General features: G+C 35.5%; 1 protein-coding gene across 1 annotated transcript in view; it reads right to left on the bottom strand.

Annotated features, from left to right (window-relative positions):
- Positions 1-22,888, bottom strand: part of LOC113233864 (alkyldihydroxyacetonephosphate synthase) — a 72,998-nt gene that overhangs the window by 33,132 nt on the left and 16,978 nt on the right. Inside the window, exon 2 of the mRNA XM_026469089.1 lies at positions 14,836-14,922. Within this exon, the coding sequence (XP_026324874.1) occupies positions 14,836-14,922 (87 nt within the window). The remainder of the gene's footprint in view (positions 1-14,835; positions 14,923-22,888) is intronic.

The following is a 22,888-nucleotide window of genomic DNA, read 5'->3' on the forward strand; positions in this document are numbered from 1 at the left end:
AAAAAATTTGGCAAATATGCCATGGAAACTGCCAGGATTTATGTAAGTAATTAGGAATGGTACTACATGCCATCTTCAGTACACAAAATTTTGATTCATGGTGAAAGTGTCATTAAGCATTTTGGTGTAATTCCTATTGGTCAACTTTCCGAAGATGCACAAGAATCCCGTAATAAGGATTATGAAAAATTTCGCCTACATCATGCCAGGAAGTGCTCTCGATCAGATACAAATGAGGATGTATTTCATACTCTTCTCTACACATCAGATCCGTACATTTCCAGTCTTAGAAAAACATATAGCAAAAGTGTGAAGGCACTTGATGAAGATACCCTGGATCTTTTAAAAGTGAATGAACTCATTTTGAATCCTGAAGTTCAACAAGTATAATAAAACATAATACACACATTGACATACATACATTTCTAACATTATTTTACTTTTAAATTAGTATTTTGTAACTTTTTTTACTATACGTGTTTGTAATCTTATAACTTTTAATTTCTTAATTAAATAGATAAGAGCTTAAACATGATTGTTTTTTAAAAAACTAATGTAATAATACATTTTTATTAATAATATAAGTAGCGTCGTCCTTAAGGAAATCAAATAAAAGCTATTTCTGAAATATATTTTTTCATTTTTTTCAAAAATAAACATACACTTATAAAAGTATAATAGCATCTGAACTTTAACTTTTAATTTAACGTTTAATACTCTATGCTTGTGCAAAAATTCAATAGTCTATCTCAACAAAAAAGAAAGTTATTGATTTTTGATCTGAAACAGACCTCGATTTTCCATAGTGCGACGTTTCGAGCCCTTTACAGGTCCCATGGTCACGGTTGACCATGTCCATGTGACCGTGACATTGTTTGAAGAATAACAAATATACGCGATTTAAATCCGGAAAAATAGTTTCATTTTCTATGATTGAATTTTTTTTTCTCACAATCGAAGTGAACACTAATGTTTTTATATCAAGATTAAAAGCTAATATAAAGCCTCGGAGTAATAGACACTAACCACCTCGGGTATATATGTATTTCGTTTTAGTTCCTCGATAAAAATATCCTATTTTTATATTTAAAATCTACATAATATTAAATCACTAATTTTTGTCCTCATAAATTAACTTAACAATGTGACGTTAGTTTATAAGATGGCAACCTTTTTTTGTTGCGTTGTTGTCAAACGAAGTTTTGATGGTAAGCGAGCGAAAACTTTACTAGAAAGACTTATAATAGTGTAATAATACAATTTTTATATATTGTTTAGGTGGTTTAGTAATAGTAGAATTATAAAAGAAAAATTTCCCTTATATCCCGTCACTTGGACGAACAAGTCGTGAGCTTGGTAGTACGCGACACGACTGTCCATAGCAGTTGCACTGCCACTCAGAGCTGTAAATTGCAAGAGTTTAAGGAGCACTACCAATGCGGCCGTCACCCCTGAGAAGTAAGTTGACAAATCCCTTGTGGCTGTAATTTCACCAACACCTTACTTACCCTTCAAAACCAGAATACAGAAATGCTCACATTACCGCTTGATGGTAAAAATTTGTAAGATGGCATTACTTCTCTGGACGAACTCTTTAACAAGGAGTTCTACTGCTGGTGAAATTACAGGCACATGGGACTTGTCAACTTATGTCTCAGGGTGACGAGGCAGTGGCAGTGCGCCTCAGATCTTTGCGATTAAAAGAGCTAAGTGGCACTGCAACTGTTATGGCCAGGCGTGTAGCTTGCCATCAGGCGCACGACTTGTGCGTCCTGTCCCTTGATATTATAAAAAAAAACCATAGGACATGGTCGTCCACGTATTTTATTTTCCTGGACGAACTCTTTCACAAGGAGCTCTAGTGCTACTGAGTACTAACAGTATCATTGCTGGTAGCGTCCAGAGTTTATTCCTTAAACATTACACCAAATTTTGTGTACCCAACGATCTTATATATAAACATTATATGAGAATTTTGATGGGAATGATGACGGAACGAATCAACGTAAAAATAATGAAGTAAAAGGGAAAATGAGAACGATTTAAAATTTTAAAAGTCAATGGCCAATAACAAATAAATAGGGTGATAAGAAGGTGTGATGACTATGAAGGAGGTTAGCATCGTCAAAGTAATCCAGCCATTCATTCAAATATTTACCGAAATACTTATTGCACTCTGGCGTAAGGGCTTCAGATTCGTTTTAAAGTTTACTTTTCGTCATATGCAATCGTGCCATCAAATTCTTACCTTCAAATGCAAATAAACCTTCAGCGGTCAGTTTATATTTGTCTCGCATATTAAATTGTTTGTGTTAAACACACAATGATAGTAAATTAACAATTGTAAACACAATTTCACACCAAATTTAATTAGTAGAGTATGTACTGCTAAGTACTCAACTTGTTTTTTGTTTGTCACCTTTATTTACTTACCATACTTAGTATGTGTGTTTCATTAGTTTGTTTTGAGACGTATATCTGTCACCAACATGTATCTAATTTATGTAATGACATGTACATAGATCTAAAGTAAACGTAGTTTAAAGGTGGTATTGGATGAGTCCGAGATAAAGAGCAGACATGTGCGAGTCCAAAACGTAGACTAGGTATCGAGCCAGTAAACAATCAATTGATACAGTAAAACCATTATAATGTTCTTAATGACTCTTGGCAATTTCGTGTATAGGCTGTCGTCGTATTTATACCAGTTGCCCTTTGCACTCGGTGCATACCGGACGCATTCAATCGACCTGGAAGTACATAGAGTAGCTTTACACTTTATGCACTGAGCTATGCTTCGTATTTCTTTTACTGATCCTTCGCAAAGACACGCTCATACATACAGACTCGTTCACAGACACACAGCATGTTTTAAATTTTACAAAATTTTAAGTTAACGTTTACGTATAGTTCCATATACATATTATAAGATTTAGATACAAGTTTTCTTAGTTTCGGAGTCAGGGAATCGCTTAATTGTTACGAAAAACTGTACCTATGCAATGTACCTCCAAATATAATACCTGTTTACGTAAAATATATTATTATTATCAAATATATTTGACGCAGCCTGATTGGTAGAGTCGGTCAGCAGGCGGCGGACGACAGAATGTTTATGTCTATTTGGGCTTGTCTTTTGTTTTGGATTTTGTTTGACTTTTGGACACTTTGACTTGACTTTAACCATCATCATCATCATCATCAATCCTTTTGTACGTCCCACTGCTGGGCACGGGTCTCCTTGCAGACGAGGGTTTAGGTCATAGTCCGCCACGCTGGCCTAATGTGGGTTGGGGACTTTACACGTTTTCCGAGGGTTGTGAACCTTCTTCGAGCTCATGATAAATTTCAAATTAAATTTCGTGCATGAATTCCGAGAAACTCAGAGGTGCGACCTCTGCTTGAGAGATGGTAGGTCAAATTATTAGACTACCACGGCTTCAACCCTAAACTTTTTAACCCCCGACCCAAAAATAGGGGAGTTTATGTTATAGTTTCTATAATAATAGTCTTTATTATTTCGAGTTGTTAGGTTTTCGCGATTGTTACACATAGGAAATGAAACTATTTTTCCGGATTTAAATCGCGTATATTTGTATTGTAAGTCTTTATTATCTTAAGGATGTGTCATGTTGATTTTATAGTTTCGGCAGTTGCGTAGTTTGTGATGTACAAGTAAGATGTCTGAAAAATAAAATTATACATATTTCAGCTATATAGTGCCTCATTTTTTCCCATTAATAGGAATTCCTACAGTTCAAAGTCTTCAAGCTTTTCATAAAACCTAAAGTCATTTTATTATTTAATTGTATGTTGGTTCCTTTCCGAGAATTTAGGTTCACCCATAGTTTGTTTGAGTAAATTTGAATGTAAATAAAATTTAAATCAGTAGTAGTTTTGTTTTTTTTAACCAAATAAAACATTTGGTTTTCGGTCGCCATAGTAACTACGGAAACTTCAGTCTTAATTTACAGAAAATAAAATTTACTATTTGAAATGAAAAGCTTAAGAAAAAGAAAAGTTACCACCGTAGACAAGTACACACATCAAAAGTGTCTAGGGATCAAGTACGTTTAAGAGTATTGCTGCAATTAGGGTTAATTATATTAACTTTTTTGTATCGCTATTGATACTTTTTAGTGAGTTTTAACATTTAAATAAGGAATATTGTTTAAAATTCGATAATAAGAAGAAAATCGATTGTCAATGTGGTTTTGTATAAAAATGAGTTATCGCGTTTTGACAAAATCATTACAATATCTGCATCGGAACCGAAACAATTTACATTATTATGGAGAGACGACATCATTTAACCCGAGAAGTGATGATGCGAGCCGTCGGAATGTTGGAAGCTGGTTCCAGGCAACGTGCTGTGGCTTTCACTCTTAACACTACACAGAGCGTCATAACTCGCCTCTGGACGCGCTATCGCATGACGGGCAGCGTGGCCGAGCGACATGGAGGACGATCTCGCATCACGACTCGCAGACAGGACCGGTATATCCAAAATACTGCTCGACGGAATCGTACCATGACCGCCATGATGTTGGTTACGAGGCTCCACAGCTCCTCAGGCTTGCTAATAAGCGATCAAACAATCCGAAATCGTTTACATGAAGTGGGTCTGCGATCCCGAAGGCCGCTCAGAGTTCCACCTATTGCACCTTGCAATCGCAGGACCCGTTTACGATGGGCTCGCGAACACAGAAACTGGGAGGAAGAAGACTGGCGCTATGTGTGCTTTTCGGATGAATCCCGCTTCGGTATGAGACCGGATACAAGACGTACTCGAGTTTGGAGAACATCTGGACGTCATGAACGTTTGAGATATTGTCAGGAAGTTCATCTATATGGTGGGGGAACAATAATGATATGGGCCGGTATTTGGATCGGCGGAAGAACCGATCTCATTTGGATCAGGGGTAACCTCAATGCTCAAGTTTACGCAGAGAGGATTGTTTCAGATGTTATCATCCCTTTGCGAGGCCAGTTGGGTGATTCATTTCAACTAATGCATGACAACGCACGTCCACGCACGGCTAGAGTCGTAACACGCATTCTTGCCGAAGCTCGTATCAACGTTCTGCCGTGGCCTGCTCAATCGCCAGACCTCAATCCAATTGAGCACGCATGGGATATGCTTCAAAGAAGAGCTGTGCCGAGTATGCATACCGTACATACTCTACAACAATATTTTGACTTGTTACAAAACACATGGGCGGCCATTCCTCAAAGTGATTTTGATGAACTCATCTTAAGCATGCCAAATCGCTGTAATTGTGTGATTCGTGTTAATGGTGGAAATACAGATTATTAATTTTCTTATCTTTACAATAAAAATGAGCAAAATCATCATTTTCGCCATTTTTTTGTCATTTAATTGACGCCGTTAATTTGAGTTTTTTCCAACAATTTGCAAAAACATCAATTTTAGTTTATTTTAATTAAATATAGGGGTAAGCGGTTAAATAAAACATAAGCATTAAAGTAAGAAGTCGTCCTGGAAGACTGGATTTGGTAAATATTGCTTAAATAATTTTTATTTCAAAAATATTCACTTGATCCCTAGACACTTTTGATGTGTGTATAATATCACCAATGGACTGAAATTAGAATAATTTTTGTTGTTACCCACCTGGAAATACTTTACGTTATTGTTTAGATAATATTGAATAATATTTGTTGTGATCTTTTAACAACAATGGTAGACGTTGGCAAACACCAGTTGAGGAAGTTGTTAATACAATGACGAAGCTATGTGTATCAAGACTTTGATTATTCACGATCAGTCAGTTTAATATCAAAATGGGTACCTAATTTTTTGTACTCAATTTTGGTGACAATTTCTTTTTATTTAAATATTTACAAAATATCATCATGAAGTATTATTTAATATTCGAGTGTAGTAACCTGAAATATTCTTTAATATTTCACGATGATATATATTCGAGTAATGAAATAAAAAAATGTCACCAAAATTGAGTACAAAAAACTTACCTGAAAATTACTGCAATAAGGTATGTTAATTAGGTTCTTATTTAAATATTATTTGATATATTATTTTATATCTATTATTTAAGAATACCGAATAAAGTATTTTATTTATCTAGAATAAGTTTTACTTTGTTATATAGTGCATGTACGTTATTTACTATTGTCTTAGCCGTTATAGGTTCCTGTTTACGATACAAAATAAATTACTTTTCATAATGTTTTCCATAATAATATGCGGTTACAATAAAGGAATCATATTATGCCGTCATTGTAGGCATCATACAGGGATATTGTCTGCCTTGTATTGTATATTATGGGTATTCATAATCATGAATAATGAGTATTTGTTTATTTTTATACAGTCGAGTACAGAGCGGCTACTGCATTTATTGTTTCGTCTTTAGGCTCCCAACGAACGTCCACTCACTTTTTTAAGAGCATTATCTTTGTATCCGAATGTAGGTGCAGAGCGTCATTTCATATTTCACGTGGACATTGATGTGTGCCACAGACCCCGTGATATTATCCACGTGTTGCTCTTGACCGCTGAACAGTCATCCCTGCTGAAGAGAAGTAGTACAGCCACAGTCTCATTCTTTATACTGTGGTACAGCTTCAGCTTGTTCGGCGCGTAGGGTTGTCACATTATTATTTAAGTTTACAGGTTGTAACATAATTTGAAAAAAATAAAATAAAGTATTCTCGTGCTATATTGAAATAACTTTTGTCAAATGCAGTACTTATACGAGTATATTGACATTTTTATACCAGCATCGCGAATTATCTCGATTATGAAAGTATGATCGTGTAATAGGAATGAAATGAGCGTTTGTATGTATATAACGATATATATATAAATAAAAGAATTACAAAGGATGATGATCATTACTGCCGTCATCTTACTTAGCATGTTCAGCAAATTCATATTTTTATTTGTCTTACTTTCATTATAACTACATTTTTGATAATAGTCTAAATCTCATCAAAACAACAGTTTATTTTGAACAAAAAGAAACTTGTAATTCTGTTGCATTTCCGGTTCAGTATTAATGGGTAAACGCCGTACAACAGTATAATTTAATGTGATCAGAGTTGCCCGATGTGTGAGTTGCAATATACTTTATTTTTAAGGAAAAAATTTCGGAAAGATAACGACAATATACTTGTATTTGGAATGTAATTCTATGAGTTTGTTTGATAATAATTAGGGAGTTATAGGTTAGAAAAAGTAGTTTTTATTAATTATTAATTATATAAAAATCCACTGCTTTAAAAGAAAATTGAGGAATAGATTCAGAATCTAGGTCTTATGTGTTTTATAATGAGCTATGTATATGTTAAAGGATATGCCAGTTTAAGGCTAGGGTGTGCCTCCCTCCATATTGCACCGGTCATCGTCCTTTTGGTACAGAAAAATATTTTAAACACCCAGAGAAAAAGCTTCAATTCTATAATGAACGAGCCCAACCTCAATTCAGTAATTGTCCTTTGAAATGTGGCACTATTATTTAGACGATACAATTCTTTTAATTACTTATCAGCACCCTTGAAAGTTTGAGCATTGTCGCAAAATATTATTCATTCATGTAGATATAGGTCTGCAGATATAAATATTTTATCGTATATTGCAGAACGAAACTCCTTCCAGATGAGATGATGATGAGAGGCGTAACCTAATCTAAATTGTGTTTCCAAATTCCTTGTAAAATCATTTTAACTTTGACGACTCTAGGACTAGCGTAACCCATTGGATAAAAAAAACTTATGCAATTTAAAACAATCTATTTAGTTTCTACTTAAGGGGCAGGTATGACTTTACCGCTTAACTCAAACGCATCTTTTTCGATGTTCAAGGAAAGCCCTAATATTTTAGTGTTAAATCTTGATCAAGAACTTTCTATTGAAAACCGCATATTTCTGTCAGATTATCTTGTAATACAGACATATCATTACAACACCATTTATGTGGTTCAAAATCAAGCAAATGGAAGAGCTCTTGTTTTAAGTCAATCACACCTTGATAACTATTGCTACCACATAAAAGATCATCGACATAAGAACTTGTTATAATAGCCTACCTTGCTAATTTGTAATCGTCTTTTGTCAACTCAATAAAACATCGAGTTGCTATAAAGGCTGAAGTTGTCAGGCCGTATGTAATTGTTTGTAACTGTAAACATTGTAAAGGTTTATTCTTATTTTTATTCACATGAGAATATATTTATAAGTTCTAAAGTTAATATGAGTAGTGATTTCTGGACCATTGCAAAGATTGTTGTTTAGAGATGGACATTTACCGGACCTAGCGATCCCATCAGATACAACTCTTACCTTTGCCGATAATCTTTGTAATTTTTTTTCAATTGTAATTTTCTACTGGCCATAGCATGGCCATAGCCTACACCTACTACAACGCTTCAATATAAACATCGAGGCTTTGTGGTAGTGGCGAGTGAAGACTGGTCTCAAGAATTTTTATATATTCAAGAAGATAGGAATAGTTCGTGTCTATGGCGGTTGAAATAAACAAGGTCTACAGGGATGGGGTCAATTTAATAATAATAATTCTAATAAACGGTTGGAAAGTTTTTTTACTTGTTCAGTTGAGTCGTTTTCGACGCGGGCCCTCCACTGTTACTCAATAATTCCAGAACAGATAAGTCCGTTTCAAATGTTGAACGAAAGAAGTGAACACCTTTTGATTGTTTTATCAAGAAAAGAACGGGTGTTGTTTTTAGGTATCTGTTACCGTGAAAATGACTGGCGACAGATAATATAGCGTGTAAAATTGTTGCGAAGGGCAACAATTTTACAGGCTATATTTTATACGCATGTAAAATTGCTGCGAATGGCAACAATTTTACACGCTATATTATCTCTCACTTAGATACAAATATTTCAGCCGATCGCATACAACATAGCCCCGTATTAGGGAAAACCGTGTGTCGCGGATGCCACGGACACACACATAGACAACCACAAATTACACTCAAACTCACGAGAGAAATAAATGTAGGCCATACAAATATTTCTCCCGCTTGGAAATCGAACCTGTGATCTCTGCGTGGTAGTCCGGCATGGTAACCGTCCAGCCAGTAAAAATTAAGGAGTTTATTGAAGAGATGACTTTTTGTTTTTAATAAATTTGTGCAGCTGTGGATGGAGCGGAAGGTTATCACGACTTAATTCATCAATTCAGCCGAGAGTTAATTTTTTACGTCATATAATTCGACTGCATTCGTCTTTAATTTCGCGTGGGGCACGAGGGATCTTTAGGTAAGCCATGCCCACCTAGCCCCTGCCCAGACACGCTTATGCTTATACACAAAATGGATCATGGTTTATAGAGTATTCTGTGACAATACACGCGTTGTGTATAGAAGCATGGGATTGGCATCGCGTAGCGTCGGTTGTATGATGGCGCCGTATTTGACCAAGCACTGTGTCCGATCGTACTTAATATATATATTTTTTAGATTTTTAATCAAAAAGTCAATCTTTAGTATAAAATTTAATATCACGATAATAAAATATACGAATAAACGCCTAAACGGACTGGCAAAATACATTTAATAAGTCGAATCTATTATAACCTACCCTCACTCCTCTAACGGGCATTCCCAAAGACTAACGCCATGATCCCCTTACGTACCGCGCCACACGGGGTTCATTGACCGCTGCGTTTAACTGAGTCGATCAGCTGCCGACCGAAATCTCTATTTGGACCAGCACAAACTGGCGGACGGGAAAGCAGAGTAAATTAAACTTACCAATGTATATTTTATGCTATTACAAATTGTCATAAGGTATAAATTTCAATGCTCTGAGATGCAGAGAGTCAGAGGGCGCGAGGTCAGTCCCAGAGTATTGAATTTTATACCTTATTACAATTGAAATAGCTTAAAATATACATCGATAAATTTAATGAACTCTGCCTTCCCGTCAGCCGGTTAGTCTACGTGCTACAAGCTACGCGCGCTGGTATACGTCACGCATCATCTGCTACGCATTGTATTTTGAAACCGCTATACGGTTAAATTGTCACTGCACTAAGCTAATACAAAACAGTACCCGACGTATGACTAGGCATACTGTGCTTAGGAACGGCAGTTTGGGAATTTTCAAAACAACTAATTGCATTTTTTTACTGATCAATAATACTACGCTGGATATTAACATGGTGTGGTTTTGCATTGGCAACAATCATATTAATAATATACACACATCAACACTGTCTAGGGATATTTCACGTTTATTAGAATAACTCCAAAAGTACTGATCATATCAAAAAGATTTAAATGTCAATTTGTTCCTGGCACATTTTTTCTGTATTTTAAATTCAAATTTAAAACAAAGGAACGACTGATGCGATAGTATTTTATTAACTTTGTTACGATAGTTTGTTTTCCTCTGTGTGACTTAAAGAATAAATTGATTTTAAACGCAATTTAATTTCTTTTCACAATTTTATTAACTGAAATATTACTGGTGGTAGTTTCTATACTATGGAACGTCGACATTTAACTAAAGAAGAGATGTTGAGCCGTAGGCATGCTGAAAGCCGGCGCGATCCAGTGCAACGTTGCTGATGCCATTGGCATCAGTCAAAGCGTCATATCAAAATAATGTTTTCGCCACCAAGACACTGGCGATGTGGTTGAGCGGCACACAGGGAATAATCGGGTGATTACCGCAAGACAAGACCGATTTCTACAAGTTACAGCAAAGAGATAACCTAACGTTACGGCTAGGCAATTGGTTTTAAAGCTTCAATCGGAATACCAGGTCCTAGTGAGCGATCAAACTGTGAGGAGGAGACTGCACGAAGTCAACCTAAATGCTTATAGACCACTTCGCGTTCCAGCACTACGACGAGGCAATCGCGGTCGAAGATTACAGTGGACAAATGAACATTTGACTTGGAATAATCGACAATGGTCTAGAGTGTTATTATCGGATGAATCCCGGTTCGGCTTCCATCCAGATACACGAAGAATACGAGTTTGGCGAACACCTGAACGTACGAGTCGCCTGCAAAATCCCCGGGAAGTCCATCCATATCAAGGTGGAACAATTATGGTATGGGCAGGAATACGCCTAGGAGGGAGAACTGACCTCATTTGCGTGCAGGGTAATTTAACTGCCGCAAAATATCGTAATGAGGTGCTGGAACCTGTAGTCCAACCACATCGGTTGGAAATGGGTCAGAACGTTATGCTTATGCATTATAATGCTCGCCTTCACAGAGCTCGAATAGTAAGTCAATGGTTGTAGCAACATAATGTTGAGACACTGGACTGGCCCGCCCAGTCCCCGGATTTAAATCCGATTGAGCACGCGTGGGACATGCTTCAACAAGGGCTTTACGAAATTTTCCCGAAAATCTGTTGACAGAACATCAACTTTTTATGCATCTTCGTCGAACCTGGGACCTTATTCCACAAGGTGATATTGATAACCTCATTTTGAGTATGCACAATCGTTGCAGATGCGTTATAAAAATCCGAGGTGCTTTTACAGATTATTAAATTGTATTTTGTAACACATTAATTGTTTCATTTAATTTAGTTTTTCTCTATAATAACCAAAAACAGAAGTTCTTATTTTAGTACAAAGATAACTTTTTCTATTTTTACCATAAAAGTCATTAAAAATAAATATAAAAAGATTTTTATTCAATTTTCTGGCAGATTATAAAGTACTGCGCATTTTGATATAAGAACTTTTTGTAGTTTCTTTGCCATCCATGAAAAACTAAAATATCCCTAGACAGTGTTGATGTGTGTATTAAATACAATTAGTGCAGGAAGGAATACCACTTTGTTTACTTGCTGCTTATCATTGAGAAGATGCAGAATAATTGGGGATCTGCCCACTCTGATAACCAATGACTCCAGGTGTACTTCAGGTATAGTTTCAAGAATCGCACTATCTAAAAAGGTAGCGTAACATTGACCCCGAGACGCAGAGAACCACTGGAAGCATTTGAGATGTGGTGCTGGAGAAGAATGGAGATTGTTCGTACGATGACGGTAACGTTTGTATCTATAGGTATATGCAAACTTATTAAATATTGTTATTTTTCGTTTGCTTTTTGTTTATTGTCTTCAGTTTTGAAACAAAGAAAATGAGTATTTAGTTCTGCTGCAAACTACCAAATGAAAACATTTAAATATCTTTTTTTATTGCAAATAAATTTTATAATATGAAGTGATTACGTAAATTATTAAAATCAAAATCTTATGAAGTAGAAGCTTCCACTGAACGTGATTTACCTGTTTTGCGTAGAAGACGAACGTTAGCAAAAAAAAATTATCGATTATCAAAAATCTCGGAAGTCGCACAACAGCTGATAACAATGAATACGCGCTGAGATATCTCCCGTTTATTATTCAGACATTCAGAAAATATTTTCCCCTTTCGAAGATGCTCACACAGGACATATGTGGGACATCTCATCTACTTTGAGTCCTCAATGCACTGCTGAACAAGATCAAATTCGTGCGAGATTCGATGAGTGCTATTAAAATATTGTTGCTATTCATCAAAGATAGTGTCTAATTTTCATCTAAAGAATTTAAAAGGTTAAGTTCCCATCGAATGTTGAAAACATTAGGGGTGATTGACCTTGACATTAGTTATTTTATTTTTGCGAATAAAAATCCCATATCTGACCCAAACAAATTTTTTTTTTTTTTTTTATAAATAACGCACTCAACATAGCCCCGCACTAGGGAAGCCCTGTGTCGCGGGTGCCATGGACACACACATATAGACAACCACAAATTACACCCAAACTCACGAGAGAAATAAATGCAGGCCATACAAACATTTCTCCCGGCCCGGGAATCGAACCTGGGACCTCTGCGTGGCAGTCCGGCATGGTAACCGTTCGGCCACGGAGGCAGTTATGAGTTAATGAGAGTTCCTTGGCTGCTAGGGCTAAAAGCAGCGGCGTGTAGCGCCTTGTTTGCGGGTGAGAGGTGTTTAGATATATAGACAAATGAACTAATGCCGCCAATACCCAGGGTCGAGGAATTTAATTTATTACCAGTATTTGATTTATTAAAACGTGCTACCGCCGAGTAGAATTCGTCACGATACCACACACTTCTCTGTTTAACTATAATGGCATGTGGCTTTTTGCTATCCTTATCGATACTTGCCACACGAGTACATTTTAACATGTCAGCGTCACTCATCTTTAACGAAACAGCTTCTGCGAAATTGTCCATTATGTTTATCACGTATTTATTTTTGTGTAGCGGTACTCTTTGAACTTCGATGTTACTTTCCCTCCAGTATTGCTCCATAGTTCCAAGACGCGCCGCTATGGCGGAAACCGTCGAATGAAGCTGAGCACACTCGGCTTATATATTCCTACAGTCGTCCATAATGACATCAGTGGTTATGATCAAATGGTCGTACTGGTTGCTTATATACTGCACTGAGTCTTTAAGTTTTCCAAGTTGTTCTTTAATGGGTGCAAGCTCGGCGTGCAAGCTGCTCGAAATTCATCCCTTAGGGCACATTTATTTGACCTAATTACAACGCGCGCACCTCGCGTTGTCGCCGCGCAGCGTCTAACTGTCATGACAAAATACGCTCTATTTATTTAGCTTTTACGCTTTTACTTAAATGAGCGTCCCGGGCACGCGGGCCAGTCTGCCTTGAATTTGGTCTACGGGGCCACGCGGTTGTATGTTTGGTGGTATTTTTCAGAGGAATTTAAATGTTGTTGCCTGTAAATAGAATTCAGATTCGCCATTAATGTACATGGAGGCGTGGTAACCGGGCGGTCGCCGCGCGGGGGCCGCGCGAAATCTTTCTCGTCGTGTAACTTGGGCGCTTATGGCGGATAGTCAATGTTGCTTGACAAAGTGTTACCCTGGCTGACCGATCTCGATTTAGAACGCTGAATAACATTATTCTTTATTCATACGTACTGGAGTATTCAAATTATCACCCTTCGGGCGCTTACTTATGCGTTTAGGACATGTTAACTTGTTCCGTTCATCACTAGAGGCACTATAAAAGCTTTAAAAACGCTTTTCAGAAACGTTCGCACAGATCAGAACGTATATACCGTTGCACTTCACTTAAGTTTATTTTTATTCTCAATTACATTGAGGGGCCCAGCGCAAGTTACACTTTTAGTAGCCATAGTTAATATTTGGTTTATTATCACAATTAGTAATAGACTCTGAGAGACAACTTCACTACTAGCGCAAACTGTGTCACTTGTGTTCGATTACTCTTTGCCGCGAGCACGGTATGTTAAAATACAAACAGTGAGCTACGACACGTACTCTGCACGTAAACAGTTGTATCTAAATTCGTCACTGTTATTTCGTTATTATTACAGTTGTTAGAGTTTTACAACTACTACAGACACAAAAACACTTTCGCTGTAACCGAAAGAAACTATATGTAATCATTTCGCACTGCAAAATGTAGTCAAACTTACGTAGTTAAAATTTTTATAAGAGTCTGTTTTTGAACAAGTGTTCGTTGTTGCGGTCAAAGACTAACTCTATGTTATTAAAATCGCAGTAAAAAGAAATGGTCATATTTTTACTTATTTCCCTTTTAACACTAATAATGTAATTCGATTAAAACAATTTAATAATAATGAATTACTGGAAGAGCAAATGTGACGATCTCTGGATTGTAGAGTTAAGTTTATTATTAGTGAAAACATCACACGCTTCACCGATTTTTATGTGATCCATCTACTAGAAGAGTAGGAGTGAACGCACAGAAGACTTACATTTACCTGTTTGGAATAACTTTTAAATTGCAATTATAATAAAATAGAAATTAAAGTTTAAAGGCACTGACCTGTCTCCTGTGAAAGTCGGTCTTCCCTCGAGCAAACGAAACATGGAGTCCTTGTAGCCCCAGCCGTACCATTTTAGAAGATCTTGCCTGGAAATAAAAACATTTTTAATAATTTCATAAATATTAACATTGAAATTTGCAGTACCACCGCTGTTGATTGTTTTTAAACGAATTTCAGTTTGAATCAATCAGCAATAATCAATCAGAAAATATTGGAATTATGAAATATTGTCGAATGTAAAGTTTTAGTACTTCTATTTATATTTATATCTATAGATATATACTATTAATGCAAAATATAAGTAAGAAAAAAATTTAACCACTTTTACAAATACAAATACACACGTACACCAAAAAAGGAAACAAATACAATACAATTAAATTAATAATAAGCGGTGGTACAATGGGCGGTCTTATCGCTTTAAGCGATTTCTTCAAGACAACCTTTGGATGGAAGTAATTATATAATTGACAGGAAAAAGACGGCGGTGTATGGAGAATTACTAATCAATAGATAAAAATCGATAAATAAATGCAAATACACATATGTATATTTATAAATAATAAAACCAATACATAAATAAGAAATATCGTGAAGTACTATATATTCTTAAACCTATAAATATAAAATTTCTAAAACATAATTTCAAAACATGAAAATACCTAAGCAGTTCAAGTCACACTAAAGTTAGGTAAGTGGTTAGTGTTCTTCTACCATGTTTACACTGTTAATTCCGAAAGAAAGTTTCGCTTTTCTACATTTTGGAATAGCGGTAAAGTTACATACGAGTAAATGATATCAATTAATATTTGGTTGTGTTATATATTATTCTTTGAGTTACAACGATTTAAAGTCAGTTTTCTTCAAAACCATACAAAATTATCACGATCTATTTGGTTTTTAATAAATTCATAACGTATTAAATTTATCGCTGAAGAATCCAGATAAATGAAATTATAATATTTAGCTTTTATTAATAAAAAAAAGTTTTATGTTATGGCAATACTTTAGCAATAGTGCATTCCATTTGTAATGTATAATCTGAAATATATAAATCCTATGGCTTGCATTATTTCTAACGCATAAAAAAAATAAGTTTAAGAGCCAGTGCCAGTCTCCATGAAAGTCAAATTAAGAAAATTTTCGCTTTTCTCAAATTATGGTTGTATTTTGGAATAGCGGTAAACAGACGTATGAGTAAGTGGTACCTAAAATTCTTAAAATCGTGTCAATTTGTTTATATTATTATATTTTGAGCAGACAACACGTCGCTCAGCGAGCTATGGAAAGGTCTATGCTGGGTATCTCTTTAAGGGACAAAGCTCGGAACGAAGTTATCCGGTTAATTACCTTGACGTTTCGAACGTATTGCAACGTCTGTTGTCTCGAAGGGATTGATGAGGCGTGTACCAGACTGTATCAATGAGTTCAGATGAGTGCTAACAACGAGTGAGCAAGGCCAAGCAAATGTAACTACAACTTATTAATTTATTTGAAAACACGTAGAGCTATGAAAGCAAAAAAGCGAATAAAAGTGAAGAAAAGGCGCCAAAAACAATCACATTGAAATTTAGAATTTAAATGTAAAACTAAGCTTAAAGAGACATTATAAAGTATATACAAAGATATTTGTAGCGACTGCTACGATTCGCCACAAGGCGGATGTCAGCATCTTCTTGTTACTAGACACACAACGCGACTTGTCGGGCGATACTTGATGTCGTTTACATTTGCTGATAACTGGATCCCATGACGATGAAAGCTTAAAACCCTCTTCTCAGTTGAAATTATGGTGTTTTTAATTTCAATAGCTTCACGTGCGATTCTACAGTGATGACGTTCTATAGAAAGGATATTGTAATACGTCCGAAACGTCGAGGTAATTAAAATACGTTTTATACAAGATTAAGTCCCGAAGTAAAGATCAAATAATGTGTGAAATACGCGAAAGTTTAAATCAAAGTATTTTCATGGAATTTGCAAAGAATATATTCTTGTATATTCTATAAAAACCGATTTATAGTTATTCGCTTCTCTATAATATTTCATGGCTTTTAATTGATATCACAAGGCACAGTACATAAAGGAAATAAGACTAAAGTTGTGGACATCGTCCAGAAATGAAGTGGCAGTGGGCTGGCCACATCTGTCGCAGAATCGATGAGCGATGGAGCAGACGGGTTCTCAGTGGAGACCACGTCTCGGTAAACGTAATGGAGGACGTCTCCCTGCAAGATGGACCGACGATCTGACCAAGGTAATAATAAAGATAGGTATTTTCTTACTAGTTATTTTAGGAGACAGATAGCAGAGTTGCTATTATATTATATTAATAATTCAGCCAAATCATTGGCTACCAGACCGTCTGCTTCTATTGAGCAGTCCGTTGACAGGTCAGTTTACTGACAATAATCATTCTGTTGAAAATAATTCAATTTCTAATTATTTAAATTAATTAATAAGACAACGAAGAGATACTCTTGCAACACAATGACAGTAAAAAACCAACCTAAAACACACAGAAATAAAATAAATTGTATATTAAACCAGGTGCACCAAAATATTCAAGGCATGAAAGGCAAAGAGTTAGAAATAGAATTATTTATTAACTGTAATAATATTGATATTCTTTGTATTACTGAACACCACTTTCTATCAAAACGTCAGTTCATGTTTAGCTTCAACAATCACCAGGTGGCTAGTTCGTTCAGCAGAGAAAAAGCTATTCATGACGGCTCTTTAACTAATTCTTATTAAAAATAATTTAAAATTTAAAGAACGTACAGATATTGTGAGCCTATCTATTGAGCGGACTATAGAGATATCCTGCATAGAGCTTGAACGGCTTGTTATATTAAGCGTGTACAGACCCTCTCATTCATCTTACGAACTATTTGAAAAAAGATTAGATGAAGTTTTAGGCAAATTAAATAACCCAAATAAATATATTGCTGTTTGTGGTGACTTCAATGTTAACTCATTAGAAGATTCCACTGCTAGCAGTAGGCTCATATCATTTTTAGAATGTTATAATCTTGTGAATCTTTTCTTGGTGCCTACTAGAATACTGCCACTTGTTTAGACAACATTTATACTAACGCCGTACCTAGTAATAAATCTATTATAAATAAATTAACTTCTGATCACTGCGGTCAATTGGCCACTTTTAATATAACTGTTGACAAAATGCCAAAAAAGGATATCACATGTGTTCCGATAAATAATGGTCGATTTAAAGCTTATAGAAATAATGTAATGCCTAAACTAACCGACATTCCGCACGTTAACGATCCCAATAAAATGTATAATTCAGTTTTCAACATAGTGAAAAGTGAACGTGATAATGTTTTTAAGTCCAAAATCATAACTATTAATAATTCATTGAAATTTAGTGATTGGGCGACTGTGGGAATTCACAAAAGTAGACAAAGGCTATATGATCTTTACGATGAAGGGACTTATAACACTAGTAACAGTTTTAATGATTTTGTTAGGAAATATTCGAAAATGTTTAAACGTGTTTGTGTTGCAGCCAAAGCAATGTTCATAAATAATAAAATAAAAAAGCAGCGCGAATGTAGTAAAAACGACTTGGAATATTATAAACAGCGAAACTGGAAGGGTCAAACCTCCTAACTTAGATTTTCAACTAAAATTTAATGACAAAATTGTAAACACAAACGCAGAAGTTGCTAAAATATTTGAAAATTTTTTTACTGACATTCGAATTTTGACTACTAAGTCGTTAAATTCATCTCCCACCGCCACTGGATCATACTAAACGAAAATAATGCAGTTAGTTAGTATCACTAATTTAAGGTTCCGTCGTGTATTTCCAAACGATATTGTTAAAGCCTTTAAGTCTATAAACATATATATAAAACTGCTGATCTTGATGGTCTTTCAGTCAGAGTAATTAGTTCTATAGTTGATTGTATTGCGCCTTACTTAGCCTGTATCTTTGATAAATGTGTTGATTGTGGTGTCTTTCCTGACCTCATGAAGGAAAGTAAAGTTATTCCACTTTTCAAATCTGGTAGTATTTCTGACCCCACCAATTTCAGACCTATATCAATACTACCAACTCTCAGTAAAATATTTGAAAAAATTATTCTAAATCAGATGTGTGCACATTTTTATAGTAATAACTTAATGTCTCCTAAACAATTTGGTTTCACTCGGGGTCGCTCTACAACCGACGCTGGTGTCGAGTTGATTAATCATATATTTGATGCATGGGAAGTATTCTGTGACCTTTCCAAGTCTTTTGATTGTGTGCATCATGACACACTGGTCAGGAAACTTCGCCATTATGGTGTGGCGGGACGTCATATCGATCTTCTTAAATCGTATTTGCGTGGTAGGGTACAAATGGTCGATGTTAACGGTACGAAATCATCAGGGTCTGCAATTAGCATGGGTGTCCCTCAAGGTTCAATTCTAGGCCCATTTTTGTTTTTAGTTTTTATTAATGATTTACCTAGCCTTATGGAGGGTATAAAACATGAGATAGTATTGTTTGCTGATGATACTTCCTTATTATTTAAAGTTAAAAGGCACCAATGTTCCTACGACGATGTGAACAATGCTATATCTAAAGTAGTTGACTGGTTTGCTGTTAATAACCTACTTCTTAATGAGAAAAAAAACAAATTGTGTGAAATTTACATTACCCAATGTTAGAGAGACGGTTACAAACATTGTAGTTAGAAACGAAAAATTGAATCTTGTGGATACAGTTGTATTTCTAGGTATAACTTTAGATGCTAAATTGCAATGGGGTCCCCATATAAGTAAGTTATTAAAACGGCTCGGCTCTGCAGTGTACGCGATTAAAAAAATAAGGAAACTTTCACACGTCGAAACCGCTAGTTTGGTTTACTTCAGCTACTTTTACAGTCTAATGACATAGGGCATTTTGCTTTGGGGTGATGCCACCGATATCAATAGAATCTTTGTCCTGCAGAAACGTGCAGTTAGAGCAATTTACAATCTGGGCCCCAAAGTATCTTTGAGAGATAAGTTTAAGGAAATTACACTAGCCTTACACTACATTTATGAAAATGTAATTTATGTCAAAGGAATAGTAATTTATTTATGAAAAATAGTGACAGACATAACATTAATACGAGGAATAAAAATAAACTAGCTTTTCTTGATAGTCGTCTTCACAAAGTCACAAAATCATTTAAGGGGCAATGTATACGCTTCTATAACAAGATTACGGTTGATATACAAAATTTGCCTTTCACTAGGTTTAAAACTATAGTGAAACAAAAACTTTATACTAAAGGTTATTATACAACTTCTGCGTACTTGGATGACAAAAATCCGTGTTAGTAACCCGTTTAGCTCATGGAGGTAGTATCAATCTCTGATGTTTTAAATAAAAAAAAAATATTGTAAATGCTATTTACAAAGAGCAACCCCTAGAGTTTCTTGCTCATTCTTCTCAGGGGAATCTGCCTTACGAATGAGCGGTAGAGTTTAACCATTGTGACGATTTCAAGTAATAATAATGCTTACCTATGAAATAAATATTATTTTGAATTTTGTATTTTGAAGGTCGCGGGTAGTGGTTGGATGCCGTAAACGGGGGATCGGGTACTATGGCGTACCCTTGGGGAGGCTTATGTCCAACAGTGGACTGCAATAGGCTATTTGATTGATTTTGAGTTACTATGATATGATGTCAGTATTCTCCAAAACCATACAAAATTGTCACACGGGATTTTTTATACTGGTTTTAGAATATTAAAACTCATCATGTGCTAAGCTTCATTCAAAGTGTCACCCCTGAAAGGATTTTGGAACACTGTATTGTGGTTATATTGTATAATTTGTTGATCGTATATTAATTCAATTTAGCTGACGACCGTGACCATCAGGTTTGTTTTGTTCAATATTCCACAATGGCCTTTGTTCGATGCATGTGCATTTGGGTGGCAGTACATTGTATTACTGCCCTACTTATCATAACTAGTGCAATCGCAATTTTTAGCGAAATTGAGTCATTAACAATGTGAAATTAATGAAACGAGATGTACCTACAACCTTTTTTATGATTTTTTTTTATTCAATTTCAGCAATTTTTGTTGTTCCAATTTTTTTCTTTCCATACAATGAAATCATCCTTATATACGAAACAGAATCTATTAGCATTAAAAAGATTAGCCAATTTTATTCATTTTATATGAAAAAATATGACACTGTCCCCATTTTTTGACATGAAATGACACTTTCTTGAAACAGAGTCGATCAGCACTAAAAAAATTTTGATTAATTTTATTAACTTTTCATTTCACGCTTGATCAAAAAATTTACTATGTTCAAATTAATTTCACAATAAGACTTACGACTTACTTGAAAGACGGTTTTTTAAGACAGTTTCCTTGTATCTTTGTATCTTCTACGTATGATTTCGGATTTCCCAATACTGTTACCTTGCGTATATATTTTTTTATTTACTTTACATGCGTTTCCATTTTTTAAGGATTTCCCGATTGTGAAAAGATCACATCAGATTCAGAATACTTCGATATTTTAACCGAATCGTTCGATTGGATATCGTTCTCCAATCGAAGGGCGCTTTCCGAGCTATTCGGAACATTCGAGTTAAACGTTCGATTCGGATTCGGATACGATATCGTTATCCAACAGCGTTTATGGAGTTAATAGGTGAAATAGATTATAAGAAAAATGAAAGTCTTAGAAAGGAAAACTTAGGTACCTACACGACGAAAGTTTAATTTTAATTATTTACGTAAGGTAGGTTTGTTTTATTTTTTAATTTCAACAAAACTAATTAAGGTAGGCTAGGCACTGTGTAAAAATTTGATTATTTTTGTTTTTGATTTTGACAGCTGGTAGTAGTTCGGTTGTGTTCAGAAATTGTTCATGGCATGCTTTTTTTTGTTTACTGGCGGCGGGCCGATAACCAATGTAACTTGTTTTTTGTTTTATATAAGTTTTAATTTAGGGTCGACTGGTGGGTTTCACAGAACCCATACTTTGAAACTTTTTTTAAATATATTATTTCATTTTATTATATTTTATTTTATATTATGTATTATTTTTTATACAATTCATATTTATTTATTATACCTCTATTTATACCTACGCAACACTTAATGTCAGATGATGAGTCTTTTTACTCAGCTTGCAACTCGCATTCGTCTTTTCTTTCTATTGATAGTGTATCTGAGGTAGTGAATCTGTGTTTCATAATATTGATACCCTTGGCGATTCACTAACGCGCGAATTCCAAAACCTCACGAACTTTCTAAACGTCTGTCATATAAATGCCCAAAGCATCCCTAGCCACTATAACGACCTACTTGACACCTTCTCTTCTTCGAATATTCATGCTATTCTGATTTCTGAAACCTGGCTTAAACCAAACCTTGCTTCTACATGTTTTAGTCTTCCTGGTTTCTGACCTGCACGGGAAAGGGGCGGAGGTGTTGCCATTTACATCCGTAATGACGTTCCTTTCAAAATTCTTTCTTTTTCTCCCTCGCTATACTCCAGTTCTTTGGAACACTTGCTCATCGAGATCAAGGTAAAGGGTATAAAAGTGGCTCTAGGGGTTGTTTATTGTCCTCTTTCTATAGATTACTTCTCTTCGTTCGTAACTTTACTCTCATCTCTTAGTGCTGAATATACTCATCAAATTATCATGGGCGATTTTAATACCGACCTCATGAAAGACAACGAGAGCTCGCTCTTTGAAAGCAGGGATTGAATCTGTAGCTTTAACTATTCTACCTCTTGAGCCTACTCATCACGACGTAGACGCGTCGGATACCTGGCTAGATCTTATACTTGCCTCCTCTATTGATCACGTGGGCAAGGCTGAACAATTTTTGGCACCAGGTTTTTCACGACATGACCTCATTTACTTGAGCTACAAAATTAAACCACTTAAGGCTCAGCCTGTTACAATTCAACTACGTAGTTTCGCGAGACTTGACATGGAAGTGTTAAAAGAGGACGCGCAGGCTTTTGATTGGGATCCTACGTTGTTAGCATCAACAGTCGATGAGGCGGTGT

Source organism: Hyposmocoma kahamanoa, unplaced genomic scaffold (genome assembly GCF_003589595.1).
Source record: "Hyposmocoma kahamanoa isolate Upper Pololo Valley unplaced genomic scaffold, ASM358959v1 80, whole genome shotgun sequence".
NCBI lineage: Eukaryota > Metazoa > Arthropoda > Insecta > Lepidoptera > Cosmopterigidae > Hyposmocoma > Hyposmocoma kahamanoa.